The sequence below is a fragment of the Pseudophryne corroboree genome, chromosome 11 (assembly GCF_028390025.1).
Source record: "Pseudophryne corroboree isolate aPseCor3 chromosome 11, aPseCor3.hap2, whole genome shotgun sequence".
Classification (NCBI taxonomy): Eukaryota; Metazoa; Chordata; class Amphibia; order Anura; family Myobatrachidae; genus Pseudophryne; species Pseudophryne corroboree.
This window is the reverse complement of record NC_086454.1, coordinates 135,422,276-135,448,046: the sequence shown is the minus strand read 5'-3', so window position 1 is coordinate 135,448,046 and position 25,771 is coordinate 135,422,276. Positions and strand designations below refer to the sequence as shown.

Sequence of the window (25,771 nt, the reverse complement as noted above, 5' to 3'; positions counted from 1 at the left end):
TTCTGCTCCTGGGAAGAAGCTGCTTGGTGCACTCTCTTACCCTTTCCTTTGCCTCGGGGCAAATATGACTGTCCTTTCGCCCGCTTGTTCCTATAGGAACGAAAGGACTGCGGCTGAAAAGACGGTGTCTTTTTCTGTTGGGAGGGGACCTGAGGTAAAAAGGTGGATTTCCCGGCTGTTGCCGTGGCCACCAAATCCGATAGACCGACCCCAAATAATTCCTCCCCCTTATACGGCAATACTTCCATATGCCGTTTGGAATCCGCATCACCTGACCATTGTCGCGTCCATAAACTTCTTCTGGCAGATATGGACATCGCACTTACTCTCGATGCCAGAGTGCAAATATCCCTCTGAGCATCTCGCATATAAAGAAAAGCATCCTTTAATTGCTCTAAAGTCAATAAAATACTGTCCCTATCTAGGGTATCAATATTTTCAGTCAGGGAATCCGACCAAACCACCCCAGCACTGCACATCCATGCAGAGGCGATGGCTGGTCGCAGTATAACACCAGTATGAGTGTATATACTTTTCAGGGTAGTTTCCAGCCTCCTATCCGCTGGATCCTTGAGGGCGGCCGTTTCAGGAGACGGTAACGCCACTTGTTTTGATAAGCGTGTGAGCGCCTTATCCACCCTAGGGGGTGTTTCCCAGCGCGCCCTAACCTCTGGCGGGAAAGGATATAATGCCAATAACTTCTTTGAAATTAGCAGTTTTCTATCGGGGTTAACCCACGCTTCATCACACACTTCATTCAATTCGTCTGATTCAGGAAAAACTACAGGTAGTTTTTTCAGACCCCACATAATACCCCTTTTTGTGGTACATGCAGTATCAGAGATATGCAAAGCCTCCTTCATTGCCGTGATCATATAACGTGTGGCCCTACTGGAAAATACGTTTGTTTCTTCACCGTCGACACTAGATTCGGTGTCCGTGTCTGGGTCTGTGTCGACCGACTGAGGTAAAGGGCGTTTTACAGCCCCTGACGGTGTCTGAGACGCCTGTACAGGTACTAACTGGTTTGCCGGCCGTCTCATGTCGTCAACTGATTTTTGTAATGTGCTGACATTATCACGTAATTCCATAAACAAAGCCATCCATTCCGGTGTCGACTCCCTAGGGGGTGACATCACCATTACCGGCAATTGCTCCGCCTCCACACCAACATCGTCCTCATACATGTCGACACACACGTACCGACACACAGCAGACACACAGGGAATGCTCTTATCGAAGACAGGACCCCACTAGCCCTTTGGGGAGACAGAGGGAGAGTTTACCAGCACACACCCAAGCGCTATAAATATATAGGAACAACCCTATAGAAGTGTTGTCTCCCTTATAGCAGCTTAATATATCAAAAAACGCCAAAAAAGTGCCCCCCCCTCTCTGTTTTACCCTGTTTCTGTAGTGCAGTGCAGGGGAGAGTCCTGGGAGCCTTCCTCGCAGCGGAGCTGAGCAGGAAAATGGCGCTGTGTGCTGAGGAGATAGGCCCCGCCCCCTATTTCGGCGGGCTCTTCTCCGATGTTTGTGAGACCTGGCAGGGGTTAAATACATCCATATAGCCCCAGGGGCTATATGTGATGTATTTTTTAGCCAGAACAAGGTATTCTCATTGCTGCCCAGGGCGCCCCCCGCAGCGCCCTGCACCCTCCGTGACCGCTGGTGTGAAGTGTGTGACAACAATGGCGCACAGCTGCAGTGCTGTGCGCTACCTCATGAAGACTGAAAAGTCTTCTGCCGCCGGTTTCTGGACCTCTTCACTTTTCGGCATCTGCAAGGGGGTCGGCGGCGCGGCTCCGGGACCGGACTCCATGGCTGGGCCTGTGTTCGATCCCTCTGGAGCTAATGGTGTCCAGTAGCCTAAGAAGCCAATCCATCCTGCACGCAGGTGAGTTCACTTCTTCTCCCCTAAGTCCCTCGTTGCAGTGAGCCTGTTGCCAGCAGGACTCACTGTAAAATAAAAAACCTAAAAACTTTTTCTAAGCAGCTCTTTAGGAGAGCCACCTAGATTGCACCCTGCTCGGACGGGCACAAAAACCTAACTGAGGCTTGGAGGAGGGTCATAGGGGGAGGAGCCAGTGCACACCACCTGATCCTAAAGCTTTATTTTTGTGCCCTGTCTCCTGCGGAGCCGCTAATCCCCATGGTCCTGACGGAGTCCCCAGCATCCACTAGGACGTCAGAGAAAAACCCTTTAAACAAAATGTAAATGTTTCTCATCCTCAACAGCACATCGTTAAACATTAAATCTTATACTATGATCTCCTTCTTATGCATTACCCTATAGCAGTGATTTTCAACCTTTCTCGACTCGCGGCACGCCTAACAAGACTTTAAAATTCTCAAGGCACGCTATCAGTTACCCTTGGGGGGTAAAAACAACATATGTCCCCACAGATATCAAATACATTGGCCTCAACATTTATCAAACACACTGGCCCCCACAATAAATCCACACTGCCCCCCGCCACACACACACAGTAATGGCACACACGCTGCCCCTCACAGCCCCCACAGTAATGGCACACACTGCCCCCTCCTCCCCTGTAATAGTATAGTACTCACAGACCACACTGTAATGTCAGCCCAAAGTCCTGTATATCTGAGCTGTAGTAGGATTATGATGAGCACGGCAGTGCAGGGCAGTCCGCTCGCTGCAGCATACACCAGCACCAAGCGCGGGCGGGAATGAGACGTAGCATAAGTGACCTTTCAGCACGCCACCATAGGTCACGGACTGGGCAGCAGGAGAGCTGACTGTGCTGCCCGTGCACGACGGCAGGAGAAGGATCCATGTATCACTGGCGGCCGACGGTGGAGCACTGTCGGCGGGCGGCGGAGCACTGTGCAGGGCATCTCTGGTGGCCGGTGAGCTGCGTGAGCGGCAGGCTGCGGCACACCTGACAACCGCTGGCGGCACACTAGTGTGCCGCGGCACAGCGGTTGAAAAACGCTGCCCTATAGAAACATTATTACACTTTCTTCCTCTATGAACATTCCATACTTTTTCATTTATAACAAACTGAAGTGCACTACCCCAAGCAATGTCCTGTCCATGCCTTCTTCAGTGCAATGACTTGTTACTCTTTCCACAAATTCTAGAACAAAATATCTTTCTCTACTCTATTCACCACAAATTCCTCAAAATCCCTCTGTACCTGAAATAAATTGGCTGATCAGATGCTGAGCTGAGAGAGGAGGTGTCCTCCTCATTGGAATCTAATGAGGCTTCCAGTCCTGATTCACACTCAGAGGCACTTGTCTTGCGTATGTTTTCCAAGTGAGAAGCTAGGTATGAAAATACATCTTAATAAGGAAAAAATACAACTTGTGGTTTATATGCAGTCAATATTAGCACCTAAAATACCTACCATCTGAACCTAGCTCCATGGGAACCACAGGTTGAATACCAGAAGCCAAACTGGTGAAAAAATCTTTGAGGAAGAATAGGGCATCCTGGATATGAACGAGAGCAAAGGAATGAGAAACAACATGCAGGCTGGTCACTAAATACGAATGGCTCGGGAAAATATGGCAGCATAGATTGTGAACATACAGGAGGACATGAGACTCACCTGGTCAATGTTTAGGCGAAGTGGCATTAAGGACATTCGTAGGCAGCATTCGGGTCCCCCCAACCCAGCTTCAGGACGTACATGGAGGGCTTTAATAGTGAGCTAAGGGCAAGAGTGAAATAATTAATGTTAGGTAAAAACAAGCAATGCGAATCTAAACGTAATGTAAGGTCATTTTCTGTCATTATTTAATTCAAGATATAAGTATATCAGATTGGCTCCTGATTGGCTGCCGGTCTGTGAGCTCCAACTAGCTTGCAGACAGCGCCAGATTTGAATTGATGGCGGCACTGTTCCACTGTCAGACCCTGTATGGATACCTGCCGAAGCGCCAGCTGGCAGCCGGCACCAAATCCTCCTGCGGCCGGCACAGGCACTGTATATATGTGTATATACAGTATTTGGGTATTAAATATATATATTTTGTCGCTTTAACTAGGAATTAAGGTCTCGATTACTGAAACAGTAAATTAAAATTACTGCAGACAATTTAATGTCCTAATTGCAAGCAATCCCAACTCGATGATGCTACCCAGTATTGCTTACTCATGGTTGTCCAACGTAGGAAAGATTTGGCACTGGTCATCCTATTTACATGGTGTGATTCCCACTGTTATTATCATTCTTCCTTCTACCAACTCCCCTAACAACATGTTCTACCTCCAAGCTCTCCTCATCACCCAGTTATTTCCTCCCCATCTTACCATGTTTGAGTGAGCCCTCCGAGGCATCTTTTCACTGGTGTACAAGTACAAAAACTTGTTGATATGGGATGACGCCAGACGGTCCCTGATCTCCAACTCTTGAACTATAAACACTTGACGTGCAATGAGGACTTCTTCCACCTCTCCAACTTGGAGCTTCTCTGTCCCAGCCTCGGAAGGTGCTGGGTATGACTCATGCTGGAAGCTCACCTATAAAATGATATTTTACCATTAGACAGTGATACATAGTAGAATTAGAAATCTGGACTGTAAAACATTTTGGTGCAATCATGCCTTCGGGAAAGAAATCTCCCAAAATATATAAAAGGAATCTCTCCTATTAAAAAATGCAGCTACAGAAAAAATTATCAGTTTGCATTAAGGGCCTTCACCGCAGTAGGGTTACACAATAGAGAAAATTATTGATAAAGCCTTTTAAGAACTTTATAGGGGGTGATATAAGGAATAGTTGCAAACATAAGAAAAGGTAATAAGCAAATGCTAACTTTGGTCAGCTGGATTTCCATTAATATGTCATGAATCCTGCAATTCCCTCCTTGTGTTCTCCATGTGTTCTGAGGACGGTTGGTGACAGAGGATCGGGATGGAGAACCACGGGAACTTGCCATACTTGCTCTTGACCTGCAGAACACAGTAAAGAATAAAATTACCAGCAATTCATTTTAATGCAGGTTCCTGCAGTGCTATGTGATTGTATCTGGGAATCAAAGGCTTTTGGTGTTATTATTGCACGTTACATTTTTTTAGATTACCATTATCCTGACACTTAGATACAGATCTCATTACAAGAAAAACATAAAAATGTGGTAAAATGTTCTATTAAAAATGATCAGGTTTCCATATTTTAACACATGATACCAATGTATTTGTTCACAGGACATCTATTTCTAAGCCCATATGGTCTATAATGCCAACCATTTTTGAGGGGACCTGCATCTTCTGAGTTTAACTCTGTATCATAGGGCACTTCTAGGCTAAAAGCTGCATCAGGATTTGCATTACTGGGTAAAACAACAAAGAAAAGGTTCACACTCCTGCAGTAAGGGGTTCCAAAAAAGTAAATCTGGAAGCCATAAATAACATTGACATTTCGGTCCCATAAAGAAAACAAATAAAACTATACTTGCCTACTTTCTTGGAATTTTTGGAGAGTATCATCATGGACCCAACCCCATCTGCACATCTTGGCATTGTGTAGCAGTGGGGAGGGGGCATGATGATGTGAATCGCATCACCTGTACTTGCTACTTGAACCTCCCCTGCTGAGGACCCAAAAGTAGGCTATGAACAGAATTAGTTATATAGCTTTAAAAAAAAGAAAAAGGAAAAAAAAAAGTCGTCAGCAGTCAAAGGAGGAGAAGTCTGTCACCCTCCTCCACCATCACATTTTTTACGGTCACATGACCTAATTAAACCAATAGTAAATGACCATGAAAATGTAAATGAACATAGGTACATACAGTAAAATAATTTGTCATAGCTGGCCAATAAGAAACTGAAAGAACATGATATAGTATCCTATATCTGAAACACACCTATATTCAACGTAAACTCCTATTAATGTGGGAAATAAGCACAACTACATCTGAATGACTTCATTTAACAAATGGTCACCCAACGAATTAAAGCAAAAACATGAAGTATATAGCAATTTTTGAAACAATTTATCACAACTGACAGATACAGGACCTCACATAAACATGTATAAGCAATTATTGCTTGCTAAACCAATCTTATTTGTAAAGTAAACAATGGCAAAGAGCATAAGTTATCCAAAGCAGTTACATATGTATTATCCCCAAAAGTATATTATAAGCACCATGATACTACGTGTGGGTGCTACATAGGAAAATACCCTTATCCCAATTTAAATTCTAGCAACCAAAGTTATAACCTATTATTTGTTTTGCCGGGACCTTTCACACAGACAAGCAAATTACTGGGTCGAGAATTTCGACTCAGTAATCTGCAGATCAACACGGGTATTTGATCTATGTGAAAGGGTCAACCCAGGTCAAAATTCCCGTGTCTCCGACCCTGGTAAATTCCAGGGTCGAAGTCTTGGGAATTTCAACCCCAGGTTGACCCTTTAACACAGAAAATGGACCCATGTTTTTCATGAAATAACGGGGTAGAACTGCTTCACCCGGTAATTTCAGTTTATGTGTGAAAGGGGTATTATATAATAATCCTCCACCAAGATCAGTGGCATAGCTAGGTTTTGTGTGGGGGATGAACGAAAACAAAGAGGCACCACAGGGAGCTTGGCCACATCAAGCTGTTGGGTGTGAGTGCCTCATAGTTTGTGTGTCCACACCCTCCACAGCAATTTAATTGGCGCATTCAGTTAAGGCACCTTCCTCCACTGGACCTGCTTCGCCTCCTTCAGCCGGTTCTGGAAATATTACTCTCACCACATAGCAGGCTCTCACACATGCAGAGTCATAATCACAGCAGGATCTCACACATACAGAGTAATGTTCACAGCAGGCTCTCACTCATGCAAACTCACACTCGCAGCAGTATCTCACACATGCAGATCTCCACAGCAGGCTCTCACTCATGCAAACTCACACTCGCAGCAGGATCTCACACATGCAGAACTCCACAGCAGGCTCTCACTCATGCAAACTCACACTCGCAGCAGGATCTCACACATGCAGAACTCCACAGCAGGCTCTCACTCATGCAAACTCACACTCGCAGCAGGATTTCACACATGCAGAACTCCACAGCAGGCTCTCACTCATGCAAACTCACACTCGCAGCAGGATCTCACACATGCAGAACTCCACAGCACACTCGCAGCAGGATCTCACACATGCAGAACTCCACAGCAGGCTCTCACTCATGTAAACTCACACTCGCAGCAGGATCTCGCACATGCAGAACGCCACAGCAGGCTCTCACTCATGCAAACTCACAATTGCAGCAGGATCTCATACATGCAGAACTCCACAGCAGGCTCTCACTCATGCAAACTCACACTCGCAGCAGGATCTCACACATGCAGAACTCCACAGCAGGCTCTCACTCATGCAAACTCAAATTCGCAGCAGGATCTCACACATGCAGAGTAATGTTCACAGCAGGCTCTCACTCAGACTCACACGCGAGCTTGCTTAGCTCGCCACAGATTCTATTCCCACTCAGTTGGTGGCATGAACCCACCAACCGAGTGGGAATACCCAGCATGTGTCAGGATTCCGGGCGTCTGTATTTCATTGGCTGAAAGGATTCCGGTGTTGGTATCCTGAACGTATATTGACTGCATCCCATCCGAGAGCCTGCATCTTTGCCGTGGCAATCGCAGGGCTCTATATAGTAGTTTGGTGTTAATATGTATAAATGTATCTGAGTTAATGACCAGCCCTCACTTTAACATTGGGGTGTGATCACTGGTGGCTCCAGAGTTGTGGCTGCAGCGCAGTCTAAAATTCAAATAGAGGAGCCACACCAACTGCCAATGGTGCCTGGCCAGCGATGTTTAGCAGCATTTTGGGTGACAGCTGGTGCGGTCCCACCTCTGCAACTGTCACTGAGTGTAAGTAACCTAAGACCGGTCATATTCACTTAGGTGAAGCAATTCCATCTGATTATATCTATACATGGATAATTCGTAACCAGCATGGAAAGGATAAAGGGCTCGAGGAGTTACGGGGAAGGATGCTCGCTGGCTGGAGCCGGGCGGACGCTGCTGTGAGCGGCGGCTATGACACATCCTCCGGCTATGCTGCTCTCCCCCATCTCCTCCTCTCCACCATCTCTGCTCCCTCATTTCAATTCAACTTTTTTTAAAGTCGAATTGAGATGGTCGAAAAGTTTTCGTCACAAGCACGATACAGCAGCTATTCCGCCGATCCACGTGCTTTTCGACAAGTCGAATTCCTCGACTTGATGAATAATTTGGGGTTAGATTGAATAGGTCGGAACCCCTTCCGACCTAAAAAAGTCGGAAACTGACGTCTTTTCGACAGACGGCAGCTTTCGACTTCAACTGAATATACCCCCATGTACCTCTATTGAAGACTTTCAAGAGGTGGGAGAAATATCAACGTAAGCACTTTGTTTAAGCATATTATATTTTCTTTAGTACCAGACAAGAAGGCACTAGGAACCAGACAGATTGAAATACAGGTTGTACCACTAGGGGGACCTTTAGAGGAGTGGTGTAGGTCACAAACAAGGTTTGTAGAGAAAATAAGGCGTTTGCTGGCATACAAAAAAGATAAATTCCCGCCCCCATCAAATGCAGTTTCAATATCTACAGTACCCACATTTTGGGGATACTGCACAATGTACGAGATAAAAGACATACAGACCGGGATGTAATGAAATCAGAGTTCAGCGGTCGTGCGGGATGCCGGACGAATTTGGATGTTTTTTTTAATGGGGCAATCATGTACAAGGCTAAACCATGCCTTGTATTATGATTGCCCCTTTAAAAACAAAGTCCATGTTCAGCCTGCATCCTGCAAGGCTTCCGAACTCAGACTTCATTACATCCCGCCCATAATGTTTACTTAACTTTTCACCCCTAATTCTCCCTCTGTTGTCGGATTATGTAGAACTTTAAAGGAGGTATACACGGAGAGATCCGTCCTTTAATTCTAAGCAATCTGACTAGACTGCTTAGAAGTTAAGCACGGATCTCTCCGTGTGTATGCCCCACAGCAATAGCGCGCATTGCTATCCACAGTGCTAGGTTGGCCTGCATGCAGGCACAATCTAGCTCATCGCTCATTTCACCGCTCGGTGAAATGAGCGGCCGTCCCCCTCGCTCAGCATACATCGCGCTGTGTGCTGAGCGGGGGAGAGATGTATGCTAAGCGGTCTGTGCTAGATCACATCTCTCCAAGTGTACTCGCATTTAATTATGAAATGCGGCGTCTATCTGACTAGATAATCTTGTCCACCATCTACTACAAATTCTTTAGCATGCTCGGTGGTACAATTGAGCAGGACATCTATTATAATTGTAAGCCCCAGAAAAAAGTGTATCCCTTTTAGACAGAACTTTCTGAATTGTCTCTATAAAGAAAGAGTAGCTGGAAGCGCTGAGCACTGCCCCTACTTATATGAACTTAGGGCTAAGAGACCGCCATTAAAATTAATCTCATAGCTTGTTTGTCACTGGAGGCTCCTGTATGTCCAGCACATCCAATTTAACTGGACTGATCTTGCAACTCATTGTAAACTTGAATCTAAGAGAACAGGCTTGGAAGTGACATAGGGACTTTGTTAATGTCAGTTAAGCTGGGTACATACTTTGCAGATCAATCTGCAGCTAAGATAAACTCTCCGATTCTCAGAGCGATTATCAGATTAGTGCACCCTGTACACCATGAGCTATTTGTAACTGCTTTCTTTCAGAGAATCGGGAGGTTGGACAATTTTTAAGCAGCAGATGAAATCCAGACCTCCTGATTTCACAAGCGTTTGAAGTAGTTTAACGGCTAATGCTACTGCATACACACATGTGGCTAAATGTAATAGGGTCCGAGTTTGCCGGAGGTGCGGGATTTTGGACGAGAATGCAGGTCTTTTTAAAGCAGCAATCATTTACAAAGCAAAACCAGGTTGGTTTTGCTCTGTAAATAACTGCCGGTCTAAAAAGACCTGCATTCTCAGCCGAAATCCCGCACCTCTGGCAAACTCGGACCAGATTACAATTAGCCACTATTCTGCCTTCACACCTATGCAATTCTCAGACTGATCAGCGGATATTCAGTTGATCGGCCCTATAATTGCACACGTGTGTACCCAGCTTAAGTTACTGTCAGCATATAGAGCTATTTTATATTCTCTTGAAGGTACAGTAAATTAACATCAGCTACTGCATGCTCTTGAACAGAATGTAAATGGCTCAGTCCTCAATCCAAAAATCAAGAGAGGCAAGGTAGCAACCCTGCCATTTGGAATAAGTAATATTAAAAGGGATGTGTGCAAACCCCATTATCAGCAACTATTGTTTATGGACAATGGTGCTGTATGTGTTCCCCCTGGGTGGTATTCATGTGACCAGCAGTCGGGAGACCAACGGTCACATGACCTCCTCCAGCATCCTGACCCCTCACTATCCCATTGATCGGCATGCCGACCAACAGGGACTATTTCCACTCGTGGGTGTCCACAACACCCATAGAGTGGGAATAGAACCCGTGGTGACCGCAGGTCGCCACCGAGCCCGCAAGGGGCTTGCTGCACTCGCCCCTCCCCGCCGGGATCCCGGCGTTGGTATGCTGACCGGCAGTCAGGAGACCGCAGGTCAGCCATACAACACCTGTTCCCCCTTAATGAATTCTACCTTGCAGGGAATAAAGGACCATGATACACTGTGAAAAGCCTTTTCCACATTTAGACTTATAACTAAAATGGGTGCGTGTGTGTAGGGAGTGGGGGGGGGGGGGGGGATGGTGGAATTTGTTAACTAGATGAGTAGAATATATAGTTCCCCTGGTGTTATCCAGGATTTATAAGCAATCCAGGGCTTGTAAGCACAGGGATAAACAACTAATCAGGCTGGATTAATGTTGAGATGACTGAGATCACCTTATAACTAGGATTTTGGTGAACAATTTAAAATCAATTAGTAAAGACATACTGTAGGACAAAAGCTTGGGTTTGGGATTACCACCGTCTTGTTATGCATGTACGTGTGACTGTATATACATAACATAGCATAGACAGCAGTAAACTGGGGTCCTTCGCTGAGGGCTGCAGGCTTAAATGCAATGATCAATACATGAATATGCCATTGTTGATTATTGTTAGTTGATATAGTGAGGGCAGAGCCTCTGTGATATATATATATATATATATATATATATATATATATATATATACACACACACACACACACACACACACACATACATACACACAGCAGATAAAAGCAGCATCTCTGGATTAGCCGCCTTGCTAGCAGAGACTCAGAGAAATAATGCAAATCACAGATCTGAGGGGGCTAATGTTTCTGTTCTATACAATTATACCATCTCAACAATAATACAAATGACATAAAATGTATTGTAAAACATAGAAACAAAATAATGAATACTGATAAAAATGTATTCACAATTTCGTAAAGAATGGCACATATATATGCAATAAAAACAATATCCTTATCTTGCGCACAAACAAGAGCAGCCCTTCAGGAGAGATCTCTGTTGTAAGATCTCAAAAATACATAGAAGAAGAACAAAATTCCCAAGTGCACTATATTCATTAAGTATTTATTCTTCAAATCTTCCTAAATGGACCCAATGAGTATGGACTGTAAATTGGAGAGTTCTTTAAAAAATGTTTTCCCAGGTTCCTGAAACAAAAATCCCCTCACCTGAAAAGCACCCAAAACAAAAGGCCCAAAGGCTAAATTAGTGCCAATTATTGGTTTATTAACACAATTTTTGATATACACATTAAAAATGTTGTACAACATTTTTAATGTGTATATCAAAAATTGCATGACACTGGGATACAACACACATCACATTGGATGGTTGATTTATTCTACAACTTTCCTGTGGGTTTGAATTTCCAAGTGTCATATGGGGTTTTTTTTTCAGAGAGCAGGCACAAACGTTTACCGGCTTGATAACGAGAGATATGTCCAGAAATAAAAGTGTTCATGATCATTACATTGGTCTACAGCCTGCATTTACTCATTGATTGAGATACGCCCCTGATGAAGTCTCTGTTTGACACAAAAAGCGTCGGGCATTCTATCTTGTTCTGATGTGACCTCCAAACTGCAATACTGGAAGGAGGATATCACAAAATAAGTATTTGTGTATCTATGTCAAATCAAACCTTTATTGTACTTACTAGAGGGCTGATGTATCGAAGATATACACTTGCATACTGCCATTTTAAAAAATGTTATAAAGTAATAAATATATGTGTTGGAACTTCCTGTTCACTTAGAAAATCTGTAAAGGTCATATTGAATGATAAGACAATAGGAAACTATGATCAATTTCCTGGGGCGCCCATTCCACTATTGTTTATATATATATATATATTGTAACACTGCAAGGGTACAAGGTGCCGTTTCCTGGGATAAATGGCAGCCTGCAGCAGCTGAGGAACCACACAAGTCCAGTTTCCGGTACAACTGGCCCCAGCCAGTTTTATTACACAGAAAATAAAACAAACAGCAAAAGAAAATACCTTGCCTGTCCGGCACTAACTAAACACAAGATGTTCCTAACTATCACTAAACAAAAAAACACAGAGTTCTCCAGTACACTGTATAGCTCACTTGTATCAGGAGCGTGTTTCTCTCACAGAGATCCTGCAGTCTTCCCAGGCAGTCTGCACACCCTAATCAGGCCAGCAGCTCTATAACACTCTTACACAGCTGAAAGCCTGATTAGCCTTCTGTGAGGCCAAAGACCCGAACTGGGCCCAATGTCTGGAACTTGCCCCATCTCTCTTTCAGGGCCCTTACCCAGCTTTTCCAACAAACTGAAAAGGTTCTAACAAAACAAAACATATTCCTAGAAGTTTTAATTTTTCAACTACATGTAAGACAAGAACCTGGGACAAACATACCTGCCCTCAAACACTATCCCAGTGTTCTTGTCACAATATATATATATATATATATACACACACACACACACACAGTGGTCGAAGTGGGGCGGTATGGTGTACCGCCACTTCTCCACAGACCCGGAAGTTGTTTTTTCTAAATTGCAGCAGCATGCAGGGGACCTGCGTCCCCTACATGACTCTGCAGCAGACAGCGCTGGGGCAGTGTGTCTGTCCCGAGCGCTGGTGGACCGGCAGGAGATGGCGGCGGACAGCGCTGGGATCAAGTGTCTGATCCCAGCACTGATGAGGCTGCAGCGGCGGAGGCATTTAAAGATTGGCGCCATCTGTGAGCCAATCGCGGCTCACGGATCGGCGGCCAATCACAGGCGGCCACGGCGAGCCAATCAGCGCTTGCCGCATCATAGGCCTCGGCATCTGATGTTAGATGCTGCTGTGACGAGGAAAAGAGAGGAGGCCGCACGGAAGAGCGGCGAAGAGGTCCGGTGGCCGCGGAGGAAGAAAAGTCGGCGCTGCTGGCCAGCGGCAGAAGAGGCGGCACCGCTGCAGAAGACAGAAGAGGCGGCGACGCTGGCCAGGACGGGCCAGCGGCAGAAGCTGAGGACCAGAGAAGCCACCAGGGGTGGAAAGGAAAAGAGCTAACAAAGCTCCCCCCTGGTGCCTCTCCCCCCAGGACAGGTAGGGCACTTGTCACCCCCCCCCCCCCTCCCTAGACCATCATGGTTTGGGCACTAGGTCCGTGGGCGCAATCAGGCTATAGGCCTGTGGCGCAGTAGGCTGGCCCTAGGCCCGTGGGGATTAATTCAGGCATTAGGCCTGTCCTCATGTAGAGGGCATAAGGCCCTAGTTCAGAGTGCCCTTTAGGTAAATAAGGTGACCCTGGGCATTAGGCCCAGGTCACCCAACTGGCCCCACGTTAGGCGGGTGCTAGGCCCGTGGGTGAAGTCAGGCCTCTGGCCTGTGCGCAGTTAGGGGGCGCTAGGCCCAGTTAATAAGTACCCCCTCAGGTGATTAAGGGTGATCTGGGCGCAAAGCCCAGGTCACTCCGACCTGTCCTTGGGGCAATGTGCCTATAATCAATAGGGGATAGGTAGGGGTCTCACTGTCACAGCTGTCACTCTCTCTGTCACTGTCCTTATGTCCCTGCTGTCACTCTCCCTCTCCCATAATTGAGGATCATACCGTGTGTCATAATGTGAATTGTGGATCATACCGTGTGCTATAATGTGAATTTCGTTTTTTTTCAGTGTGCTATAATGTGAATTTTGGCTTATTCAGTGTGCTATAATGTAAATTTCAGCTCGTACCGTGTGCTATAATGTGAATTTCAGCTCATACGGTGTGCTATATTGTGAATTTCGGCTCGTACCATGTGCTATAATGTGAATTTTGGCTTGTACCGTGTGCTATAATGTGAATTTCTGCTTGTACCGTGTGCTATAATGTGAATTTCAGCTTGTACCGTGTGCTATATTGTGAATATAGAAATATAGAAACATAGAATTTGACGGCAGATAAGAACCACTTGGCCCATCTAGTCTGCCCCCTTTTTTTTTATCCTTTATGTAATCTCAACCCTTTTTGAACCCTAATTCTTTGTAAGGATATTCATATGCCTATCCCAAGCATGTTTAAATTGCTCTACAGTCTTAGCCTCTACCACCTCTGATGGGAGACTATTCCACTTATCCACTACCCTTTCTGTGAAGTAATTTTTCCTTAAATTTCCCCTGAACCTCCCCCCCTCCAGTCTCAGTGTATGTCCTCGAGTTCTGATATTTCTCTTCCTTTGAAGAATGTTTCCCTCCTGAACTTTGTTAAGACCCTTGATATACACTGCTCAAAAAAATAAAGGGAACACTAAAATAACACATCCTAGATCTGAATGAATGAAATATTCTTATTAAATACTTTGTTCTTTACATAGTTGAATGTGCTGACGACAAAATCACACAAAAATTATCAATGGAAATCAAATTTACTGACCCATGGAGGTCTGGATTTGGAGTCACCCTCAAAATTAAAGTGGAAAAACACACTACAGGCTGATCCAACTTTGATGTAATGTCCTTAAAACGAGTCAAAATGAGGCTCAGTAGTGTGTGTGGCCTCCACGTGCCTGTATGACCTCCCTACAACCCACACAAGTGGCTCAGGTAGTGCAGCTCATCCAGGATGGCACATCAATGCGATCTGTGGCAAGAAGGTTTGCTGTGTCTGTCAGCGTAGTGTCCAGAGCATGGAGGCGCCACCAGGAGACAGGGCAGTACATCAGGAGATGTGGAGGAGGCCGTAGGAGGGCAACAACCCAGCAGCAGGACCGCTACCTCCGCCTTTGTGCAAGGAGGAACAGGAGGAGCACTGCCAGAGCCCTGCAAAATGACCTCCAGCAAGCCACAAATGTTCATGTGTCTACTCAAACGATCAGAAACAGACTCCATGAGGGTGGTATGAGGGCCCGACGTCCACAGGTGGGGGTTGTGCTTACAGCCCAACACCATGCAGGACGTTTGGCATTTGCCAGAGAACACCAAGATTGGCAAATTCGCCACTGGCGCCCTGTGCTCTTCACAGATGAAGGCAGGTTCTCACTGAGCACATGTGACAGACGTGACAGAGTCTGGAGACGCCAAGGAGAATGTTCTGCTGCCTGCAACATCCTCCAGCATGACCGGTTTGGCAGTGGGTCAGTAATGGTGTGGGGTGGCATTTCTTTGGGGGGCTGCACAGCCCTCCATGTGCTCGCCAGAGGTAGCCTGACTGCCATTAGGTACCGAGATGAGATCCTCAGACCCCTTGTGAGACCATATGCTGGTGCGGTTGGCCCTGGGTTCCTCCTAATGCAAGACAATGCTAGACCTCATGTGGCTGGAGTGTGTCAGTAGTTCCTGCAAGACGAAGGCATTGATGCTATGGACTGGCCTGCCCGTTCCCCAGACCTGAATCCAATTGAGCACATCTGGGACATCATGTATCGCTCCATCCACCACAGACTGCCACCACAGACTGTCCAGGAGTTGGCGGATGCTTTAGTCCAGGTCTAGGAGGAGATCCCTCAGGAGACCACCCGCCACCTCATCAGGAGCATGCCCAGGCGTTGTAGGGAGGTCATACAGGCAGGTGGAGGCCACACACACTACTGAGCCTCATTTTAACTTGTTTTAAGGACATTACATCAAAGTTGGATCAGCCTGTAGTGTGTTTTTCCACTTTAATTTTGAGGGTGACTCCAAATCCAGACCTCCAAGGGTTAATAAATTTGATTTCCATTGATAATTTTTGTGTGATTTTGTTGTCAGCACATTCAACTATGTAAAGAACAAAGTATTTAATAAGAATATTTCATTCATTCAGATCTAGGATGTGTTATTTTAGTGTTCCCTTTATTTTTTTGAGCAGTGTATTTGAAAGTTTCTATCATGTCCCCCCTTTCTCTTCTCTCCTCCAAACTATACGTGTTAAGATCTTTTAGCCTTTCCGGGTACGTTTTGTTATGTAGGCCATGCACCATTTTAGTTGCCCTTCTTTGTACACTCTCTAATGTATTTATATCCTTCTGGAGATATGGTCTCCAGAACTGGACACAGTATTCCAGATGGGGCCGCACCAATGACCTATACAGTGGCATTATCACTTCTTTTTTCCTACTACTGATTCCTCTCCCTATGCAACCAAGCATCTGACTTGCCTTTCTCATTGCTTTGTTGCATTGCTTTCCTGCCTTCAAGTCACTTGAAATAGTGACTCCTAAATCCCTTTCCTCCTCAGTAGTTTCCATTATAGTACCCTTGATACTATATTTAGCCTTTGGGTTTTTTAGACCTAAGTGCATGATTTTGCATTTTTTAGCATTAAACTGTAGTTGCCACATTCTTGATCATTTCTCAAGCCTACCTAGGTCATCAATCATTTGTTTTACCCCTCCCGGTGTGTCTACCCTGTTGCATATCTTTGTATCATCTGCAAAAAGGCATACCTTCCCTTCAATACCATCTGCAATGTCACCAACAAAGATATTAAAGAGAACTGGACCAAGTACAGATCCCTGGGGTACTCCACTGGTAACATTTCCCTCCATAGATTGCACTCCATTAACTACAACTGTCTGTTTCCTATCCTACAACCAGGCTCTTATCCATTTAACTGTTTTATAATCCACCCCCACGCTTTCAAGTTTATTTAGCAGTCTGCGATGTGGGACAGTGTCAAATGCCTTACTAAAGTCTAGATATGCTACATCTACAGCTCCCCCTTGATCTATTATTTTCATCACAGAGTCAAAAAAGTCAATAAGATTTGTTTGGCATGATCTACCACCAATAAATCCATGCTGCTTTGGATCCTGTAAGTGGTTTGATTTAAGATATTTCACAACTCTTTCTTTTAATAGTTTTTCCATTACTTTCCCCACTACTGATGTAAGGCTTACTGGTCTGTAGTTGCTTGCTTCTTCCTTGCTTCCACTTTTGTGCAGTGGAACTACATTTGCTCTTTTCCAGTCCTCTGGAATAGCACCTGTATTTAGTGACTGGTTAAATAATTATGTTAATGGTGTAACCAGCACATCTTTTAGCTCTTTGAGTATCCTTGGGTGTATCCCATCTGGTCCCATTGATTTATCCACTTTTAGTTGTGAAAGTTCTGTTAGGACCTTCTCCTCTGTAAATGTACTTTCATCTACCTTATTTTTATGAATGTCCTTGCAACTTAACTGTGGCCTCATTCCTTCTTCTGTAGTAAATACTGAGAAAAAATAATTATTTAGGTGATCTGCTATTGCCTTGTCACCCTCCACCAAATGCTCACTCTCTATCTTAAGTCTTATTATTCCTCCATTTGATTTTCTCCTTTCACTTATATACTTTAAAAAAGTTTTGCCCCCTTTATCTACTGACTGGGCCATTTTTTCCTCAGCTTCTGCCTTTGCACGTCTGATCACTTTCTTAGCATCCTTCCGTCTGTCAAGATACACCTCTTTGTCGTTATTATTTTGAGTCTGTTTGTATTTCCTAAAAGCCATCTTTTTTGCTTTCACACTAGTTGATACTTCTTTTGTGAACCACACTGGCTTCCTTTTCCTGGTGCTTTTCCTAACCCTTTTGATACACAGATCAGTTGCACTTAGTATTGCACTTTTCAGTTTTTCCCACCTCTCCTGCACTCCTTCCAAGTTCCATCAGTCTGCCAATGAATCACTTAAACATCTCCCCATTTTTGCAAAATCAGCATTTCTAAAATCCAACACCTTTGTTTTTGTGTGACAGGAGTTGGATCCTGTCTTTATACTAAACCATACTGCTTGATGATCACTGGATCCCAGTTGCTCACCCACATATATGTCGGATATCCTATCACCATTTGTAAGAATTAAATCTAATATTGAATCTTTGCGAGTGGGCTCCGTCACCAATTGCTTGAGAGATGCTCCCTGTAAGGAATGTAGAAATTTGCCACTTGTAGCTGAACTTGCAAAAGACCCCTCCCAATTTACATCAGGTAAATTAAAGTCTCCCATGATTATGACTTCTCCCTTTAAAGCCATTTTAGTGATGTCCAACAATAGGTTCCTGTCCAAATCCTGCCCCTGGCTTGGTGGTCTATAGATCACCCCAATGCGAATAACATGCTTCTCCCTGGTTTCTATGGTGACCCAAAGGGCCTCAGTTGTGTCTTCAATATTTTGTATTAAAGTAGCATTTATGCTTTTTTTCACATACATTGCTACCCCTCCTCCTATTCTTCCTATTCTATCCTTCCTAAATAAATTGTATCCTGGTATAGCTATGTCCTAGTCATGATTTTCATTGCACCATGACTCTGTAATTGCCACAAAATCCAGGTTATCCCTTGTCATTATCACAATTAGCTCTGGAATTTTGTCTCCTAAGATCCTAGCATTTGCACACATAGCTTTAAGATTTTTGTCTGTGCATTTGTTATTAGTAGCCATGTCCAGACTGTACAAAATAAATGACAAGTTTAAAGTAGAAATTACCTGTTTGGGGATGTTGCTCAGTGTTTGATATATATATATATATATTTTACTAATCAGGAATCACACTGTGTCCTTTACACCATGAATGCACCTCCCTAAATGTAAATATATAGTACACCTGACCACAATGAGCAAATGATCAAAGGAGGTAAACACCAGATAGCATGCAATAATAAACTATGTTTCACTGTGCAACTTCCCCACACATGCAATGCCAATTACAAGCCAATCATTACCACAAAAAACATACATGAGTTTGCATAAGAGAGAGCTGTAGTGAGCACACGGTACGAGCCAAAATTCACATTATAGCACACGGTACGAGCCGAAAACGTGAATTTCGGCTCGTACTGTGTGCTATAATGTGAAAGGGGCACCAGTACTAGATAGTATAAGGGGTTCTACTACACTGACCACGACCCCTTGAGTGGCCACGCCCCCTTTTCTGAAAAGGATATTATCTCTAGGAAACAGAAAAAGTTCATATGAGATAAAAGGGAACACGCATGTGGACAGACCGAATGAGAGTAATCATCCTAAGAACATCAGTAGCAACTACAGAAAGTTGCCTGCTAAACCAGACAATAAATACAACCGATTTCATGATAATTACTGGTGAAACTCACAGCATGGATATGCCCAAGAGAGACCGAATGGTAATCTCAGACCAAGGCAAAGACACTGCAAGCCACGTCAATCATTTAGAAGGGAACAACAAAGAGATCTTTACCAAGACAGTTCCAGGTATCAGCGGAACAGACTACCTTCTTACCCAAATAGGAGGGAAGAAAGGTTTGATAGGGCAAACAGATTTGAAGTGTTTAGGTCACCTACTCCTGAAAATAGACATTGTAATTTTTTAGGAGACAGAACCAAAAGGAGACCTTTGATTCCACAGAACCAATGGAAGGAAGAACGTTTCACACAGCTGGACTCCACGTCAACGTACCAAAAGATGATATATAGGAAACGAGGAAGAAGAGGTGGAAGAAAGATCACCAAAGAAAAAGAGAGGCTTCCAAGCTCAAGAGAACACCAGATACCCCTATACCATCATTAACTCTAAGAAGGAGCTTTCTGCAGCAGAACTCTCCTTTTTAAATAAGGGACTCAAATTTGCTCCAGACCATCATCTTGACAAATTTAACTTATTTGTAGATCTGAATAAGTATATATGTTCCCTTACTATTCAGATTTTTTTTTTTTAAATCCCACCCCTGTGACCTCTCAGTCAGAGAAATCTAAACCTTTGGTAAAATTACCTTCACGATTCTATCCTGTTGAGTCCAGAGGAAGTTATATTGATATAGTTTACGACGCAGTCAAGGACGGCTTTAGGAAAATCAAAACCTGCATATGAGACATCTCAGCAACTTCAACCCACAAGAGAAACAGGCCATCAAGAGCCTTAAAACTAATAAAATCATCTTCAAACAGGCTGACAAGGGGGTGCTGTAGTTGTCCAAGATACATCAACCTATATGGAAGAATCTAATAAGATACTCCTGGATGAGAATACATGTAAGAAGCTGAATGGAAATCCCACTATCGAGTTTCAAGACCTTATGAAAATACTTTTAAACAAACGATTGAGAGAAGGCTCCATTTGTTTTGAGGAATATAACTATCTAGTGGTAAAATTCCCCGTTACACCCATCTTCTACCATATCCCTAAAGTACATAAAAATAAAGATTGCCCCCAAGGTCGACTCATCATTGCAGGAATTAATTCCCTTAGGTCAAATTTCTCACAATTTGTAGATCTGAAACTACAACCCCATATCTTGAGAAACAAGTCACATCTTAAGGACTCGACTGCTATCCTTCAAAAACAAAGAATTTGTCAACCATATGATTTCTGGAGAGCAAACAATCGATGTGCAGGCATTGTATTCCTCGATTCCACTTTCCAAAGGAGTAGAAGCCATCAAGATCACTCGAGAAACCTGCCCTGAGCCCCATCAGACAGAGATAGCGTTATTCTCAACTGCATCCAATTAATTCTTGAACACAATTCTTTTTTAATATAATAACAAGTTTTTCTTGAAAACCCAAGGCACGGCTATGGGGACGAAGTTTGCCCCTTCTTATGCTAACTTGTTTATGAACATTTGGGAAGAGGACTTCATTTATGGCTCCAAATATGAGAAACATGTCATCCTGTACCAACAGTATATTGATGATGATGATGATGATGATGATGATGATGATATCATCATCATCTGGCAGGGGGAACCAGAGAAATCAGTGAATTCATCTCTTATATTAATAAGAATGATAGAAAGCTACAATTCACCCACAAACAGGATCTGCATAAGACTGAATATCTGGTTCTGGAGCTAAGTGGGATCCCCGGCCTGACTATACAGACCAAAACACACTTCAAAGCAGTGGACGCCAATAGATTCATCCACTTTTTCCAGCTGCCACCACCCTGTCTGGAAGAGAGACGTCCCTTTCTCACAGTTTCTCAGTGAGAAGAAACTGTAGTGATTTGGATGACTATTGGGCTCAATCTCAATTACTTCATGAACATTTGTAGACAGAGGATATGACCATCAACTGGTCAAAGACGCTAGATCTAGAGCAGCGTCTAGAAATAGAGAAGATCTCCTCGAATCAAAACCTAAAGTTGAGAAAGACTGGCAGTCCAGACCAGTCTTTACTCAATTCAACAGAGAAAATAATCTTATACGCTAAATCCTGGATCAACACTGGGGGATCCTTAGAAAAAAAATCCCATTTTGGGCCCACACATTCCGCCAAAACCTAATTTGGTTTTTCAAAAATCTGCTACCCTCAGAAACCAGCTTGCCCCAAGCAGACAACTTGTTAGAACTTCAGAACCCAACCCACAGAATCTTCAGATGATCAAAAAACCTGGATGCCTGTCATGCAATAAATTTATCTGCTGCAAATTCCTGGACAGATCTAAGTTCAGTTGGGAACTTGACACTGAAAAAGTATACACACATGCCCAATCTGTAACTTGTAATTCAGAATGTGTAATCTACAGAATAACCTGTGGCTGCGGATTAATCTATATTGGGAAGAATAAGAGACAAATTAAGATCCGCATACAAGAGCATATGCATAATATCATAAATAAGGTTGGGACCCATAGTCTACCAAGGTATTTCTTAGAGAAACATCAATCAGAAGTACATCCATCATCATTTCGATTTACCATTTTGGAACAAGTTAAAGAGCTTCCTAGAGGGGGTAGTAGAGATGTAGCCTTAGCTAGAAGAGAGAGCTTTTGGATTTACACTCTGAACTCTCTAACTCCTTGCGGTCTAAATGAGGACATAGATATAGCCTCCTTCCTCTAGGCTTTTTTCCTTTCCCTACCTCCCCCCCCCCCCCTTCATTCTATATTTCTAAAACTTTCGAAGTTGCCCATTAGTTGTTTTATTGCTGTTACATTGATGTCTTGTAATAGGTCTTCCATCAATCTATTGATACCTCTGTAAACTGTATTCCAATATATTATATTGTTTGTACTGTAGTCACACCAATCTTTTGTAAATTGTATCTCAATGTACCATACGGACTGTGTTGGGGCTATTCCCATTAAGCCTTTTTTACGGTACGGATCTGTTTCGGGGATAATCATCCCCTGCATGATGAAGTTCATCATTATAATGTTGGTACTTGTTTTGTTTTCCAGTTATCATTATCCTCTTTGAGGCTACCTCTCAGTCTGAGGACAAGTCCCTATATTTTGACTTATGTAAACTTTCTAAGATATTTATGACCTTATTTATTTAGGGATTGAGCCCTATAATTTGCGCTTAATCCCCATACCTTTGGGAGGGCTATGCATTTGTCACTACCCTTCCCAAGTTTCTTCCTTTATTTAACATATAAAGGATTTCCTTTATTATTTAATAGCCTTTAAAGGTGTTTTTATATTAATTTAGTCACCCTTGTGCCTTTATTACCATTTAGGCAGTATGTCCTTTGTAGTGTCATTCATTAATTGAGGGAACACCCTTCCCTTTTGGCAGGACAAATATATTCTTTATTGTCCTCCGTAGGTCTGGGTCTCCTGCCCCTCTACACTCTTATATGTTTTTTTCACCATATTTAGGAACCACTGTTCCATTAATACTTATAAATCCCCACACTTCACTTTTGGGTTAGACAAGTGTGAGTAAATTTAACTTTTTAGGTTAAAGTGCTATATTATGCAGGTGGAATGTATTCACCTAGCATGTCCCACCTCATATCTTAGAGTCCTCCATATAACATATTCAATATGTTCCCAGTCCATATCATTTGAACTGATAGAAATTGGGTTTCTGTTTTCTGCTGGCACCTACCCTTTAAACACATTTATTAGTTACTATGCGGGTGCACCCAGCTGTAGCCCTTTTGTTTACAGTGGGACGCAGCAAAAGTTACATATACGTTGGTAACGCATTCCGGAAAGACGTTCCACGGCGGTCCCCTGTGCTATTCCCCCGCTCCTCCCGGATGTGCGCAGGATGTGCGCAACCGGAAATGCATCATCCGACGGTGGAGTGCATAGCAAAAGAGCGTATACCGCTGGTGGAACGCATACCAGAAGTGAGTTCCACCGCGGTTTTCAGCTCTATGTGTTACTTCTTAATTACTGTTCAATGCCTTTCACTATTCCTTAAAGCCCTCTGTCACTTTGCATGAACCACTGAGTGTCATATACATACACTGGAATTTATATATATATATATATATATATATATATATATATAAAAATATAAATAAAAAATATAAATATATATATACACACATGTAAAAAACAGAGAAATGCAGCGCCACTTGTGAGGATATAACACTAAAATTTTCTAAATAATATGTATAGATGGAAAACAGTAAAAAAAAATAAAAAAAAAATAGGATACATAAAAAAATTCTTATACTGAAGAAATGACACTCCCAACTTTCTGGGCGTCAGCTGTCCCTTAAATATACAGTGTTGGTATGATAATGTGAACATATAAAGAAATGGGGAATAAGGGTTCAAGCGACCAATGGTGTCATATTTTGACAGGTGATGTCTCAATAAACTGTACAAATAGATGAGTACTAGAAAATTAAAAATAAAAATACATATTTATTAGCGTTACAGATAATTATGGGTTGTACATAACCTAATTCCCTAATGGGATCTCTTTATATGCACTTGTAAACAGGGTAATCATATGTACTACTTGATCTTAATCACTAGGGTTATAAATTCATCAGGTTCAGTTTATCAGTGTGCCCTATTGTACCTATAATAGTTATACTTAAACTTGAAATTACAAAAAACTTTATTCAGTGTTCTCATAACTGATATGATCATTATATTCCTAAATCTGACTGAGTAATAACGACCATAAGATGAATGAGTAATGTTTATACAAATCCGTATAGGTAGCCTAATTGGGGGTAAATTTACTAAGATGGGAGTTTTATTTAAGATGGGATGTTGCCCATAGCAACCAATCAGATTCCAGGTATTATGTTCTAGAAGGTGCTAGATAAATGGGAAGCAGAATCTGATTGGTTGCTATGGGCAAAATCCCATCTTAAATAGAACTCCCATGTTAGTAAATTTACCCCTAGGTATCTATGAACCTTTTCAGATTGTTCTACACTGCTGGTTCGGTGAAATCAGTATACCATCCAGTGGAGTTCAGTTGTGTTCCCTACTTTTACGCTTTTTGGTATGTATCATCATATCCACGGGTTTTTAGTAATAATTCGGAAGTACCTCATATTCCGCCTAATTATTCCTTATCTCAACTTCCTTAGGTCCAACATTGTTGTTGGTCATTTTACACTACTTACTCCTTTTTAAGGACCATTTTCAATAGAAGAATTTCTATTTGACAGCCATTTCAGATTTTCCATGCGCATAAAACCAAATTTGGTATTTACAATTAACTATACCTGCTCTCCTCCATTGACTTTGAATTTTAATGTATTTGTTTTTAAGTAATGTTATTCATCTGTCATGTATCCCTGTATATCATGTTTTCTTACATTTTTGGTATGTACTTATATATATTCTCTTTCTATTACCAGTGGTTATCACCATATGCTGTACATAGTTGTTCTATTTACCATCTAGATCAGTGAGGGCTAACCTTGACACTCCAGCTGTTGTTGAACTACATATCCCAGCATGCCCTGCTACAGTTTTGTTATTTGGCCATGCTAAAACTGATGCAGGGCATGCTGGGATGTGTAGTTCAACAACAACTGGAGTGTCAAGGTTAGCCATCACTGATCTAGATACTGTACTCCTGAGGAAGTCCTTCAGGACGAAACGCGTTGGTCCATTGTGCTTTTGCTATCTGTATCACAACTTGATCAATTTTTGGCAAAGAAATCTGTCATATTCAATTGGACTTTTTGGGAAACTTATACTCTTGCAAATCAGTCGGCACTCCCAGGCTCTTTCAGTCAACGTGCTTCGTGCCAGTTCCAAAAATCATAATGCAAGTCCAGAAATGAACGGCACTGGAGACAATGTATTGCAGTAAAAATGTCTGTTTAATACATTTCTACTGCAATATATTGTCTCCAGTGCCGTTCATTTCTGGACTTGCATTATATATATATATATATATATATATATATATATATATATATATATATATATATGTGCCAATCTGTACAAAATTGTGAATACATGTTTATCAGTATTCATTATTTTTTTCTATGATGTACAATACATTCTAATCAAAATATGGACTTATCTCTTGTACTGTAGTATGTTGTTTAAATAAAAAAAAAAAAAAAAGATTTCCATTGTATAAGGGAGTGCATCTGTTCTTGCAATTATAAGACAGCACAAGCAGTGCACTGGTGAGACATTACTCTGTCTCTTATACCCCTTTCACACTGCCGGGAATTGGAAACAGGTCCTTCCCGAGTGG

General features: G+C 42.8%; 1 protein-coding gene across 2 annotated transcripts in view; it reads right to left on the bottom strand.

Moving 5' to 3' along the window:
- The window catches only part of ATG2A (autophagy related 2A), a 336,387-nt gene that overhangs the window by 42,026 nt on the left and 268,590 nt on the right, over positions 1 to 25,771 (bottom strand). For both annotated transcript variants that reach the window (XM_063944836.1, XM_063944835.1), the window contains exons 32-36: positions 4,795 to 4,930; positions 4,289 to 4,498; positions 3,585 to 3,686; positions 3,381 to 3,465; positions 3,168 to 3,297 (exon numbers count right to left, since the gene is read on the bottom strand). In XM_063944836.1, coding sequence (XP_063800906.1) covers positions 3,168 to 3,297; positions 3,381 to 3,465; positions 3,585 to 3,686; positions 4,289 to 4,498; positions 4,795 to 4,930 — 663 coding nt within the window. The remainder of the gene's footprint in view (positions 1 to 3,167; positions 3,298 to 3,380; positions 3,466 to 3,584; positions 3,687 to 4,288; positions 4,499 to 4,794; positions 4,931 to 25,771) is intronic.